The following is a 12969-nucleotide window of genomic DNA, read 5'->3' as shown; positions in this document are numbered from 1 at the left end:
AGAAGCAAACCAACCTGCAGGCCCGGGCACGGCCACACCCTGCCGGCTCCTCGCGGTACCGGCGGAGCCCCGCGTGCTCCGCGCCATTCAGCCGGCTCCTCTATATATGTGGGGTCACGCTAGTGCTTTAAATCTTTCCTTTTCCCGACCGTGAGGCTCCGCAGGGCCGGCTGTGCCCCGCTCTACAGCCTTCGCCCGCCATTTTGCCGGCTCCCCTCAGCGTTGCGGCGGAAGTGACGCCTGTGAGTGGCGCCGGGCGGAAGAGGCGTTGACGCGGCGCGTGTTGATGAGGCACGCGCAGTCCCGGTAGCCGCGGAGGAAGCGCAGGCCCGTCCGCCGCCATGGGGGGAGGCGACCTGGTGAGAAGAGGCTGCAGCCGGGCCGAGAGTCGCCCCCGGTGCTCCAGAGACCGTCCCGTGCTCGGGCGGACGGGGACGTGTCCGGGAGGCGCGGGTTGACGGGGCCCTGCGGCCGTGTCGTCCGGTGGCTGTGGGGCCGTCGGTGCGAGCGGGTCGCGGTGGGGCGGGAACGAGCGTGTCCCGTTCCGCAGGGCCTCGGTGCCCGGATGGGTGGGCTGCGGGGCGAGCGCGGCTGTGAGCGGGCCCTTCCCCGTGGCCACCGGCGGGGGGAAGGCGGCCCCTTGTTAACGGTCCCGGTTCGGTCCGCCCCCGTCCTGCAGAGCCCGAGGAGGAGCCGGCACCCCCGGCCCGGCGCAGCGCGGAGGAGGCGCGGAACCCCGGGGAGAAGCGTAAGGCCGAGCGGCAGATGATGATGGAGGAGGCACGGTAGGAGCTGAGGAGCCGGGCAGCAGCCGGTGAGGGGGTGCGGGGGCTCCCGGTGCCCCGGGGGGGAGGTCTGCACAACGTCGGTTCTTTGTTTTGTGTGGAGGGAAACTGTCTTCAAGCTTCCCTGGGGCTTTGTAACGGTCCCGGTGCTGCTAATAACGGTGTGTAACCGGTCGTCAGCCCATGGGCCACGCGATGCCAATTCTGTAGAAGAGGCGTCTAATTAAACTCTTCCTGTTTCATTAAGTTAAACATCAGCTGCGTTTCCCTGCAGGTGTCACCTATAACTTCACCTTAAAAAAACAACTTCTCTTGCCAGGGGTTATGAGTTTAAAGTCTCCATTGATGTGGAAATGCACCTTTGATGTCTCTCACCTTCATGGGCTGGTGCCTTGGACGCCACAAAGCTTTGAAAATCTGGGATAGAAACCAAAATGCCCTTGTTTGTGGTAAAAAAAAAAAAGAGAGAAGTTGGAGCGGATGCACCAGGGATTGTAAAGGGTAGTTGTCCTGCAAGATTTAACCATTCCTGGCTCCTCATCTTCCTCACTTCCTCCTTTGCTGCTGCTGAAGATCCGCGTAGGGAAGCAGGGTCTGGAAATAAAGCAGCTTTTGGGCTCATTTCTCTGTACAGCCCCGTTCCAAATCACTTTAGAATGGAACAGTTTGCAACGGGTTGCAAAAATCTGACTCTTCTTAAAAATAACACTCTTTTCCTCCAGCTCCTGCATGATTTCTCCCTCAGGGCAGCCTCTTTCAGTCCTTAATTTTTCTTGTTCCTATCTGTTCTGCAGCGCTGTGGTCGCACCGGCCGGGATGGTGGATTCATTCCAGGGCTGTGAGGCAGAACAGAGGTTCCTGAGCGGGATTTTGGGAGCTGCCAGGTACGTGTCCTTCTCACAGCTCGTCAGGTGGGGCTGGCTGGAGTCAAATGCTTTGCTTGAGAAACAGTCACATAAAAATGAAGCTGGAAGCTTTGAAACAGCTGTTTGGCTGAAACAACGTGAATCTGCAAAATCTTGTGGCCTAAAAATTTTTTCTCAGACATTCTCGGTGGATAATGGCGAAAGTGGAAAAGGACTTACGTGGACTGAGGCCTGCTCTCTTCTCTACAGGCCCTTCCTCGGAGCAGGAGAGTGGTGGTGGCTTCTCCCCAGCAGACCTGGAACTCCGGGAAGGGGACAATGGGTGCCCCAGCTGTCACCACAGCATTTAGCCCTGCGGCTGAAGGTGATACCTGTCAGCGGTGGCCATCTCTGCAGCACGCTGGTGAGGGAGGAGCTGTTCCTCAGACCTGGGGAGAGATGCAGAGACCTGCTAATGAGTAAGAAACCACCACTAAAATCAAGGTGTTCCCCCTTGATCTATTTTAACAGCTTCTGCTGGGGTTTTGATCTGTGAAGACGTTCCGGCAGGCAGAGAACGGTACAACAGCTGGATGAAACGCTTTGGGTGTCTCTCTGTCAGCGTCCCCTGCCTTTGGGGTGTTGGTGGGGAAGACAGAGAAGCTGTGGGCAGGGTGGAAGGTGTTGGGCAGGTGATTCCCCTGGGAGGCTGGTGTGCTGCCTAATGGCAGGATGCACGCCTAGACCAAACAGTGTTTTGAAGTGTTCTTTGCTGTCCACAGTGGGATATTTTAGAGAAAGACAACTGGGAATGGATGAGCTTGGGTGCAGGAGCCTGTCTGCAAGGGTGGTGTGAGAGGTGAGGTGGTGTTTAGGGTGGGAGGAGGGTGCCGAGAGGCGTGTGGTGCGAGAGGCAGCGCTGCGGGTGCGGTGAGTGCAGGCAGTGGAATGCAGCGGAGCCGGCCGGAGGGTGCCCAGGAGGAGCCGGGCCGGGCAGCCCTGCCCAGGTGGGGGTATAGCTCAGGGGCAGAGCATTTGACTGCAGATCAAGAGGTCCCCGGTTCAAATCCGGGTGCCCCCTCCCCTTTTCCTTCTTTTTGTCCAGAAAAAGTGGGTTTGGAGCCCTTGAGGTCAATGCTTTTCCCCTAAACTCTCTGCAGGCTCCGTCCGCCATTGATCAGGCGCTGGGGAGAGGTGGGGAAGCCGATTCCTACGAGAGAAGAGGAGCATCAGTGGGGGGCTTGTGAGGAGAGAGATGAGTATTTCCTGAGAAGCTGCTGTTTTGTCCCAGGATTAATTTGTGGATGTTTGGAGTGATTGTTGGCAAGAAAGTGGGACATTTTTGTTGGAGCAGGTGGGGGTATAGCTCAGTGGTAGAGCATTTGACTGCAGATCAAGAGGTCCCTGGTTCAACTCCAGGTGCCCCCTCTTTTCTTCTCTTTTGACCTTTCTTTTGCCAAAATTTCTCTCAGAAAGAAGACAGAGAGCTCTTCTTGGGTCTCATGAGCTTGTGCTGGGCACTGAAGGTTGGTTTCTGAGCCTCAGCATTGAAGGCACCGTGGCTCTGACTATAAGAAAATGTGGTGTGTGCACTGTGTGAGTAACTGCTTGGTGTTTGCTTCTCTCTGTTCTTGATTCTCTGCAGTAATTCTGTGCGCAGCCCTTGGCAGGGACATGAAGAGGCTGAGGGGGCTGTCAAGTATGAGATCAGCAGAGGTAGACACTTGTCTTTATAAATGTTTTTAAACCCTCCCTGCACAGGCCTGTGCCAGGGGGTATAGCTCAGTGGTAGAGCATTTGACTGCAGATCAAGAGGTCCCCAGTTCAACTCTGGGTGCCCCCTCTCAAATTATTTTTTCCTGGGATTTGGGGGAGTTTCTCCACTGGGAGGCTGATTGATAAGATCAGCTCAGCTTCCTCTCCTACTAATTGTTTTTCATATTACACTCACAGCTGGAAAGAGCAGGTAAAATGTCCAAGTCTGAGGCCGTTTCTGTGTCAAGAGACTGCTCCAAGAGGACAGACTGTAACTGGAAGAGGAAACAGAGATGGCTGGGGAGGAACTGGGCCAAGGTCAGCAGTAAATGGAGAAGGGAGAGAGTGTCTGTGGCCAGTGTGGGAGTGGAGGGACTCAACATCTGGGCTGCTGTTGCATTTCAGTCTAGCACGTTTCACAGCAGGATTTGCTTCCTGTCAAATGTACTTTAAAATGTTTTTTGTAGGTGATTAAAGAAGTTTGCAGGTAGGGGGTATAGCTCAGTGGTAGAGCATTTGACTGCAGATCAAGAGGTCCCTGGTTCAACTCCAGGTGCCCCCTCTTTTCTTCTCTTTTAACCTTCCTTTTGCCAAAATTTCTCTCAGAAAGAAGATGGAGAGCTCTTCTTGGGTCTCGTGAGCTTGTGCTGGGCACTGAAGGTTGGTTTCTGAGCTCCATTATTAAAGGTACTGAGGCCCTGACTAGGAGGAAACTGCAAGGGTTGTGCACTCTGTGAGAAACTACTCGCTGTCTTGTATGTTCTTGTCTCTGTTCCTGATTCTCTGCAGTGATTCTCTGCACAGCCCTTGGCAGGCTCAGGGGATTGTGAAATAAAAGAATATGACCTGTGGACATGGACACGTGTCTCTCTTTACAGAAATGTTTTTAAAAGCTACTTGTGAGAGGCATACATACAGGGGGTATAGCTCAGTGGTAGAGCATTTGACTGCAGATCAAGAGGTCCCTGGTTCAACTCCAGGTGCCCCCTCTTTAGCTGCTTTTTCACCCTTTTTTCTTCCCCAATCCCCTCACAGACAGACTCTGGAGACACTTTCTTACCCCTCTGAGGTTTTGGAAATCCCTTGGAGATCTTTTCCAGGTGTGAAATCAGACTTTGATGTTTCTCCCTCTTTGCTCCCGAATACTGCACGTACGCACAAAGAAGCTGGCTGTGCTGGTCTAGTTTTTCCTGTTTGAGTAATTGCCGTTAATTAAACGGTAAACAACATGTATAATGTCTTCCTAGATGAGGGAGCTCTGCCGAAATGTTTCCTGGCGGGCGTAGGGCTGTGATGCATAAATAAATCAGTGTGTGGTCGGGCTGCTTAATGACAGCTTTCTTCGTGTCCTACCCCGGGGCTCGAACCGGCGACCCCCGGCCCCGCAGCCGGACGCGCTGCCCCTGAGCTGCGCCCCCGGGGCTCGCGGGGGGAGGTGGGCGGGGCTTGTGGGGAGGAGGTGGCGCAGGGGCAGCGCGCGGCGCCGGGAACCGGGAGGTCACCGGTTCTAACCCGCCCCGGGCGCCGCCAAAGGCCCCCACGCCCTGCGGGGCGGGAGCGGTTCGGCAGCAAACACGGAGAGCCGGGACACCCTGCTACTGTGATTACAACACCCCGACACGTTCGCCCCGTGAATTCTCTCCTGTTCAATTATCTCCTGTAACTGCCCGGGAGGATTCGCTCGGGGACGCCCCACCCCGAGCTGCGCCCCCGGGGATCGGCCACCGGCGTGGGAAAAGAAACAAACCAACCTGCAGGCCCGGGCACGGCCACACCCGGCCGGCTCCTCGCGGTACCGGCGGAGCCCCGCGTGCTCCGCGCCGTTCAGCCGGCTCCTCTATATATGTGGGGTCACGCTAGTGCTTTAAATCTTTCCTTTTCCCGACCGTGAGGCTCCGCAGGGCCGGCTGTGCCCCGCTCTACAGCCTTCGCCCGCCATTTTGCCGGCTCCCCTCAGCGTCGCGGCGGAAGTGACGCCTGTGAGTGGCGCCGGGCGGAAGAGGCGTTGACGCGGCGCGTGTTGATGACGCACGCGCAGTCCCGGTAGCCGCGGAGGAAGCGCAGGCCCGTCTGCCGCCATGGGGGGAGGCGACCTGGTGAGGAAGGCCGGGGTCTGGGGGAGCCGAGCGGGCCGAGATCCGCCCCCGGGGCTACCGGGACCAGCCCGGGCGAGGACGGGTCCGGGAGGTGCGGGTTGACGGGGCCCTGCGGCGGTGTCGTCCGGTGGCTGCGGGGCCGTCGGTGCGAGCGGGTCGCGGTGGGGCGGGAACGAGCGTGTCCCTTTCTGCGGGGACCCGTCGCTAGTGTTGGCGGGCTGCGGGGCGAGCGCGGCTGTGAGCGGGCCCTTCCCCGTGGCCACCGGCTGGGCAAGGCCTATGGGGACCTCCGGGCGGCGGCGTTTGGCGGGGCTCTGTTAACGGTGCCGGTTCGGTTTCCCCTCTCCTGCAGAACCTGAAGAAGAGCTGGCACCCCCAAACCCTGCGCAATGTGGAGAAGGTGTGGAAAGCCGAGCAGAAGCATGAAGCCGAGCGGAAGAAGATCGAGGAGCTGCAGCGGGAGCTGCAGGAGGAGCGGGCGCGGGAGGAGATGCAGCGATACGCTGAGGATATGGGCACCGTCAGGTGAGGTGGGGCTGGTGGCCCCCAGGCTGTTGGTACCAGCCCTGGCCAGTCTCTGGGGCCAAGCACTGCCTGGCAGAATGGTGCTGGTGCTCCTGGTGCCCCTCAGAGAGCCGTGGGTTTAATGTCTCTTGATGATAAAATGATTCCGCTTACCTTCATAAGCCAGCACCTTAAAAAATAACTTCAGAGCTGTGAAAAGGCAAATAAGACGGTCTTGTTTCCAATAGGAAGAGAGAAGAGAAGTTGGAGTGGATGTACCAGGGGCCTGGTGGCATGGTGAACAGAGAGGAGTATCTTATGGGTCGCCCTGTGGACAAATATGTCTTTGAGAAGACAGAAGACAAGGATGCTGGCTGTTCCAATGAGACGGGACTTCTCCCAGGCTCCATTTTTGCCAAGACGGGTGCCAATTCTGTCCTAGATATGGCAAACAAAATCCGGGAGGATCCACTTTTCATGATAAGGTACAAAATCTGGGCGTTAAAGCAGTAGTAAATGAGGCAAAGCATCGATATTAGCAACTTGCCAAGAGCTGTCTTATTTATCTTTGGTGAGCTCCAGGCTGTAGGTGACAGCCATGGCCTTTGCCAGCTTTGCTAACCCTTTTACGTGTATATATTACCAGTGTATCTGGTCTGCTCTCAGAGTTCAGGCGTTTGTTAGCATTGTCGGCAGGTTGATAGTAACAGAAGACGTTTTTATTTACCCTACTGGTTGCACTCTTAAGTGGGGAAAAAAGAGAAAAGGGCAGACTCCTCCTTAGCTGGATTTAGTTTGCTGAATGTACGAAACTTGCCTGTTTTCCTGCTTTATATGTTTTTAGAGCTTGCACTTGATTCGTATCTTTCATGAAAGTATGATCTTTTCAGTTGTTTGGAATTATTAATGTATTTGTCTCCTGCTTTAGAAAGAGGGAGGAGGAAAAGAAGAGAGAAGTCTTGAATAATCCTGTTAAAATGAAGAAAATCAAAGAATTGGTAGGTGTATCTTGGTACTCCTTTACAGACTCACAGAATACACTGAAGCAGGGAGAGAATCATAGGTCAAAATTAGTATCATTTAGGATAAGGAGCTTAGTTCCATTTCCTGACTCTTTCACAGAAAAACAGAATAAATTCAGCTTTCTATAATCCTGATAGAACAAGGTTTCTTCCCAGTCGTTCAGCAGGAATTAATATCTCTTCCTTTCAAATTCAGTGTTATTTTACTCTTCTTACTTTTCTGGTGTGGGTTTTCTTTTTAGCTAGTGATTAATTGTTGATTTAGTACTTAGTGATTGCAGACATAGGATTTGACACGCGCTAATACCAAACTGACACTCGAAAGACTCCATTAAGCTCTTTAGTTTTGAGAGAGGACCTTGTTAAATGGTTTAGGTTTTGTTCCGGGAGCCTTTCCACAGAGATATCTGTTACTTTGCCTTGAGATGCTGCCCCAGTGTAGAGCCGGTAATTACTGCTAATGAAATGGTGTCTTGCTTTATAGCTGCAAAACAGTTTAGATAAGAAAGAGAAAAAGAAGAAGAAAGAGAAGAAGAAGAAGCACAAGAAACATCGGCATCGCAGTTCTAGCAGTGAAAGTGACAGCAGTGATGAGGAGCGAAGCAAAAATAAGTACGTTTTGAGGTTTTGTAGTAAAAATACCATATTTCCTGGTTAATTTGTTTGTTTTTTCATGTCTCTTTTTAATCCTTTCTAAGTTCTATATTTCTAATTAAAGTTCTTAATTTGGCTAAGTGTTTCTATATGTTACTTCATTATTATTGCATCATTAAATTATTTAAATGACATTTTAATGTTAAAAAAGGATTGCATTCTTGAGTTTCGTCTGCTTCACGAGTACTCTTCTGTTTTCTCTTTAGGTCTCAGAAGAGGATGAACAATTCCGCCTGGAAATCGGCTCCTTTCAAAGTCCCAGGATACGGCTTACAAGTAAGTCCCTGTGTTTCGCTCAGCTCTTTTCGGTAGCGAGTGCCCTGAGTTAGGAAAGAGCAAGAGCTTTGGCAGTTTGTCGTGAGACGCTTCGGCGGCTGGAGGAGGATTGTGAGGGGGAGGTGATATGATAAAGTTCAGATTCAATTTGGAGCCATCAAAGCCTCCAAACTGGAGTTGTTCAGATCCTGGTAGGGCTTTTGGCTGCTCTGGATTCAAGTTAAGTTTTTATGCAGTTTCTGTTCAGCGTCACACGTGCTTAAATACTCTGCTTGGCTGTCTCGGCAGTTGAGTTTACCAAACATGATACAGAAATCATGTTTTTAGACACAGGTGTTAATAAGAACTTAGGAAGTGGGATAATTAAACACAAACCGTGATGTACACACCTTCCTGCACTTAGCCTGGTCTGAGGTCTCCTCTGCGACCTTACGTTGTTGTTCTCTTATGAGACGTCTCTCCTGAAAGATTCTCCTTTTGAATTCCAGGTCAGAGACTCCGACCAGAGCCACAGGTCCCGGGGTTCTCCAGCTGCCGGCCAGGAGAGGGCTCCCCACAAGCACCGGGATCGCTCCAGGTCCAGGAGCCATTCCCGCTCCCCTCAGAGACGCTCCAGCAGGAAGAATTCGGACCAGGCTGGATCCAGGGGGTCAAGATCTCCTTCTAGACACAGCAAACAGTGAGTGTGGCTCACTTGGCTAATGTAAACCCAGGGCTGCTGGTGGGCGGGGAGATCTCTAGGATCAAAATCCCTCTTTTTCAGTCTCATTCTGCCACTCTGGTGTTCTGGCCACATCATTGCTCAGCTCTGGGTATAAAGGCAAGAGCTGTGCTGTTGTACAAGGGTGCAGAAGCACCCAGGGGAGCTCCTGGAGGGCACACGCTGGCTGTGATTGCACCCTTTATGTATTGGTTGTGACTGTACTTGATTTCAGCTAACGATTCTCTTTAAAAAGTATTTATAACTGGAATTATCTTTACTAAATGCTAATAAAACAGTACCGGGTATTTATTGTTTGCTGATGAAATAATTAAAAGTGAGTAAAAATAGGTGGAAATTTACAGTATATTAAGAGTCATTAGAATTTGTTTTCAAAGTGGACAGGTCCTGCAGTTACAGGAGATGTCTCAGTTTTGGAATGTATACAGAAAATCCAGGGAAAGTTGAGAGGTGGGATAATGTATGTTCATCTGTCCTAAAAAGAAGGTATTTCTGGGTTACAGACATGGCAATCGAGAGGAGAAAGGCAGAGCTCGGAGCCCGTCCCCGAAAAAGAGCTATCGACGGCAGCATACGCCGGGTTACACGAGGTAAGGAAGGTCCTGTTCCTCTGCTCTTGGGTGGAAGTTGCCCTGGTGGTTGTGAAACAGCTGGGTATAATCTGTGAAGCAAATTTTATTCTGTTAACGGAAATAGATCAGGTCGAATGTCCAGAAAGTCGGGCAGAGAGTCCTCAAGTGCTCAGTTTGGTGCCGTCGAGCTCGATTGTTACTTAACGTCTTGGACAACTTCCCAAACCGACTCACGTGGTTCTGAATCTCCACGTGTGTCGCATCGCTGTGCACAGCAGTAATGAGAAGTCAGTCTTTGTCCCACGGACTGTTAATTAGAAGCATCCCGTTTCGCTGTCATCAGGAAAATACGACCCTTGACAGCATCATCTTACCAGTCAATTAAAAAAAAGAAGGCTGAAAAGAGGAGGAAAACAGACTTTTTCTGAGGGTGTGGTAGAGCAGAACATTTAGACACATCCTTACAAGCTTTGCTGATTGGCTACCAAATTAAAAACCATGTTAAACACCTCTAATTTGGGGGATTGTAAATCATCTCAAAGAATGGAAAGCAAGAGGAGGGTGGGGCCCAGCGCGCTATCGATTCACAGCAGTGGTGTTTCCTCCCCAAACAGAAAGATCTCTCCAGAGGAACTAGAGCGTAAACGCCAGGAAATGATGGAAAATGCCAAGTGGCGGGAAGAGGAGAGAGCAAACAACCTCAGGAAACACCGAAAGGAGGAGGAGCTGGAGCGAGAGCTGGAGAAACTCGACTCCCGGGATGGGAAGTTCTTCCAGTGAGTGTCTTTTATTTGCTTTTTTGTTCAAGGGAAATGCAGGCCGTGGCTTCTCAGGAACGAGTGGTGGCCTCGATGTTTGAGATGTTTCAGATTATGGTGTAAGATCCATCTCTGCTGCGTTGTACAGTAGAATGAGTGACATCCACTGTTCCCAGACTCTCTTCTTGACCCAGGAGATAGCGATTTCTATGATGACCTTGGTGCTCAGACTCAAAAACCAGTGATGGGTTATTTTTTGCCCTCCTGCAGAAAGGCCTCGTGGTGTTTTACCGGCAGGTATTAAAAACTTCTCTGTTTTTAGGAGCTTGGAACGGTTTTAGTCCTGCAAATCCACTGGGAGTCTGTGCTGAGAGCTTGGGGGACTGAAACCTGTGCTCAATAAGAAGTAAGACCAGGTGGTCACTTAGGGTCCCTTGTGCACGTGGCAGGCAAAGGAAATCGGGGTGGCACAAGGCCTTCCAGAAGGTGCAGCGAGAAAGATCCTCTGGCAGTATTGTGTATTTTGCAGTTGCTGCAGCACAGTATTCTTCAGGCTCTATAAATTAATCAGAGGAGAACGTATACTCAATTCCTGAAGCTGCCCAGAGCTGGGATTGCATAAAAGTGGCTTAAAATCACAATAGATTTTCTCCGTGAGCAAACGGGGGGAGGTTTCTCTGCGTTTCCCTGTGCAGAAGGAACCGGTTGAGCTGCCAACCGTTGTGTTTATTGGCACGTTGTTTGATGAGGGAGATGGGCAGGAGGGGACGGTTCGGAAAAGCACAGCCGTGGGATATGAAGCAGTAAAGGAGAGTGAGTGGTGGCAGGGATCCCTTCTCTCTCCTCTACCATCGTTGCCGTCTACAGCATGAGCACCTCGGGCTCCCGGAGGGCTGCTGCCCTGGGATCAGGAACACGTTGCTTTTCCCTCCTTCGCTTCACAGAAAGCAACCAAGTCCCCTGTGAGGGATGCATTTGTAATTAACGGTTAGTTATATTTGGAAGATGGAAGAGACTGGAGAGCTACTGAAAATATATTTCTGAGCACTGACCTTAAATAAGGTGTTGAATCTGTTACAAGCCAAACCAAAAGGTACTCACTTCTTTCAGTGCAGACGTTGATAGGAAATGATTTGCTGTTTTCTCTGTTAGATGAACTTAGGGAGGTGAGTTGGGGACGGTGAATCCTGCTGGAAATGGTTTGGAATGTTTGGAAGGAGATTCTGATTGCTTTTTTTTTTTTTTTTGGTTGAATTTTCTGCAGTCGCTTAAAACTGGAGAGTGCATCTACTTCCACCCTGGAAGACCGGGTGAAACGCAATATCCACTCCCTTCAGAGGACTCCCGCCGCCTTGGAAAAAAACTTCATGCAGAGATGAAACTCGTTCTTCCCTCTGCTCCTGCGCGGGAGTTAAACTGGACGCTTATTCCCGGAGGTGAGAGACCTCCAGCACAAGCTCCCTGCTCCCTGCAGACACCGTTACCGTCTCCCAGAGCGGTGCTGGGTTCCTGTGCTGCTGCCTGCGGCGCCTTCTGGGCTTCGGGCGTTGCGTGAATACCTTTGTAATGACTCTGGCCGTGCGAGGAAACCTTTGCTGGAGAACTCGTCAGCCTTTGTATTCCCTTTCTAACGCATCGCCACGTCTTTTCCTTCTCTCTCCACCTTGAACGGGTATATTTGTATATTATTATTACCAAATTATGCCAGTTGGTAGCTGCTTTCTACGCTGGGCAGACCGAGCTCTTTATATGACAGAGCAAAAGACCTATTTTTGTTAGTCCTTAAAAAATCGAGAGCGGAACAAGTTCACACGTGAGTTAATTTCATGGAAGTTGACGGAGGTACACGAGTAACGGACAAAATCCCCTTCGGTGCTGTCCCTGTGCCAGGTGTGGGCCGGGAGGGTGACGCTGGACTGGTGTGGGCCGGGAGGGTGACGCTGGACTGGTGTGGGCTGGGAGGGTGACGCTGGACTGGTGTGGGCCGGGAGGGAAATATTCGTTGCCGTTATTTGGTGGCTCGCAGATTCGCACCCAAAGGGAAAGAGGGGAATGAGGAGAGCAAACCCCAATCAGAAAATATTTCTCTGGGATTTTTGTAATGTAAGTGATGTCTATATGTACAGCAGTGTAGATCTTATTTTATTTTATTATTTTTTTTTTTTAAATGAAGAAACTTTACTGCCATTTTTAGATGTTCTTTGTGGCTTTTGGGGGTGGGAGGGGCAGGGGTACCCCTGGCCAAAGGGGTGGTTCTGAGCCCCCGGGGGGTGCCACGGGCGGCGGCGGCCCCGTTGCGGGTTGATCCCGGCCCCGGTGCCGCCTGTGGGGGATCCCGGCCCCGCTCCTCGCCCTTTAAACGGCGGCCCGTGACGTGCGGGGCAGCCCATTCATAATTCCAGGCGCCTCGCTGCTTATTGGCCCGTTCAGAAGGGGGCGTGGCCTGGGGCGGGCACGCCACGCCAACTGGGCGAGACCATCTCCGGGAAGAGGAGGAGGGAAGGGCGCTTGCTTTCCCCTCCCCCTCTCCCTCCCTCCGGCCCTTCCCGTTGTCCCCTCTCTCTGCCCCCACTGGGCTCCTCTTTTCCTCGTTCCCGCCACGGGTTGAGTCGGGGCGAGCCGGCGGCCAGCGCCGCCCTCCCGCTCCCGGGGTTGCCCCCCCCCCCCTCCCCGCCCTGGGCGAGGAGGTGGTACCTCCCGCTCCCCACCTCCTCAGCCCTCCGCCATCTTGGCGCCTCCTCAGAGCGGGGCCGGAGCGGGCTCGGCCGGCGGCGGCGGCTCCTCCTCAGCGGTGGAACGAACCACCGCGGGGGCGGGGTGGGGGAGGCGGGGACGGAACCACAGCGGCGGGAGGCGGGGGGGGGACGACGGCCGACGAAGGGAAAGCTAACGGGCCGGGCCGGACCAACGGGCAGGGGCTGACAGGGGCGGGCGGGACCACTAGGGGAGGGGGGGCGGGGGGGCGTGTGCCGGGCCGGGCG

The 12969-nt window shown here is 52.8% G+C and overlaps 1 protein-coding gene and 5 non-coding genes across 6 annotated transcripts; all 6 read left to right on the top strand.

Moving 5' to 3' along the window:
* The first annotated feature begins 2639 nt into the window (after window positions 1–2639).
* TRNAC-GCA (transfer RNA cysteine (anticodon GCA)) lies at window positions 2640–2711 on the top strand. Its single transcript has one exon. It is a non-coding gene; the product is annotated as a tRNA-Cys (tRNA).
* A 275-nt stretch (window positions 2712–2986) lies between these two features.
* TRNAC-GCA (transfer RNA cysteine (anticodon GCA)) lies at window positions 2987–3058 on the top strand. The gene has a single exon. It is a non-coding gene; the product is annotated as a tRNA-Cys (tRNA).
* A 343-nt stretch (window positions 3059–3401) lies between these two features.
* TRNAC-GCA (transfer RNA cysteine (anticodon GCA)) lies at window positions 3402–3473 on the top strand. The gene has a single exon. It is a non-coding gene; the product is annotated as a tRNA-Cys (tRNA).
* A 402-nt stretch (window positions 3474–3875) lies between these two features.
* On the top strand, window positions 3876–3947 carry TRNAC-GCA (transfer RNA cysteine (anticodon GCA)). The gene has a single exon. It is a non-coding gene; the product is annotated as a tRNA-Cys (tRNA).
* A 355-nt stretch (window positions 3948–4302) lies between these two features.
* On the top strand, window positions 4303–4374 carry TRNAC-GCA (transfer RNA cysteine (anticodon GCA)). The gene has a single exon. It is a non-coding gene; the product is annotated as a tRNA-Cys (tRNA).
* Window positions 4375–5413: 1039 nt separating this feature from the next.
* On the top strand, window positions 5414–12174 carry CWC25 (CWC25 spliceosome associated protein homolog). Its single transcript, XM_074162597.1, has 10 exons — window positions 5414–5481; window positions 5834–6006; window positions 6234–6470; window positions 6914–6983; window positions 7492–7619; window positions 7868–7937; window positions 8426–8616; window positions 9162–9248; window positions 9845–10006; window positions 11253–12174. The coding sequence occupies exons 1-10, from the start codon at window positions 5464–5466 to the stop codon at window positions 11365–11367; spliced, it is 1251 nt and encodes a 416-aa protein (XP_074018698.1). The 5' UTR covers window positions 5414–5463; the 3' UTR covers window positions 11368–12174.
* Window positions 12175–12969: the final 795 nt, after the last annotated feature.

This window comes from Numenius arquata, chromosome 23, assembly GCF_964106895.1.
Source record: "Numenius arquata chromosome 23, bNumArq3.hap1.1, whole genome shotgun sequence".
Lineage (NCBI taxonomy): Eukaryota > Metazoa > Chordata > Aves > Charadriiformes > Scolopacidae > Numenius > Numenius arquata.
This window is presented reverse-complemented; position numbering and strand designations above follow the sequence as displayed.

Coding starts and splice junctions, on each gene's coding strand:
- CWC25 (XM_074162597.1), top strand. Junction 7,620..7,867: donor GAGGAGCGAAGCAAAAATAA/GTACGTTTTGAG, acceptor TTTTCTCTTTAG/GTCTCAGAAGAGGATGAACA. Junction 10,007..11,252: donor CGGGATGGGAAGTTCTTCCA/GTGAGTGTCTTT, acceptor AATTTTCTGCAG/TCGCTTAAAACTGGAGAGTG.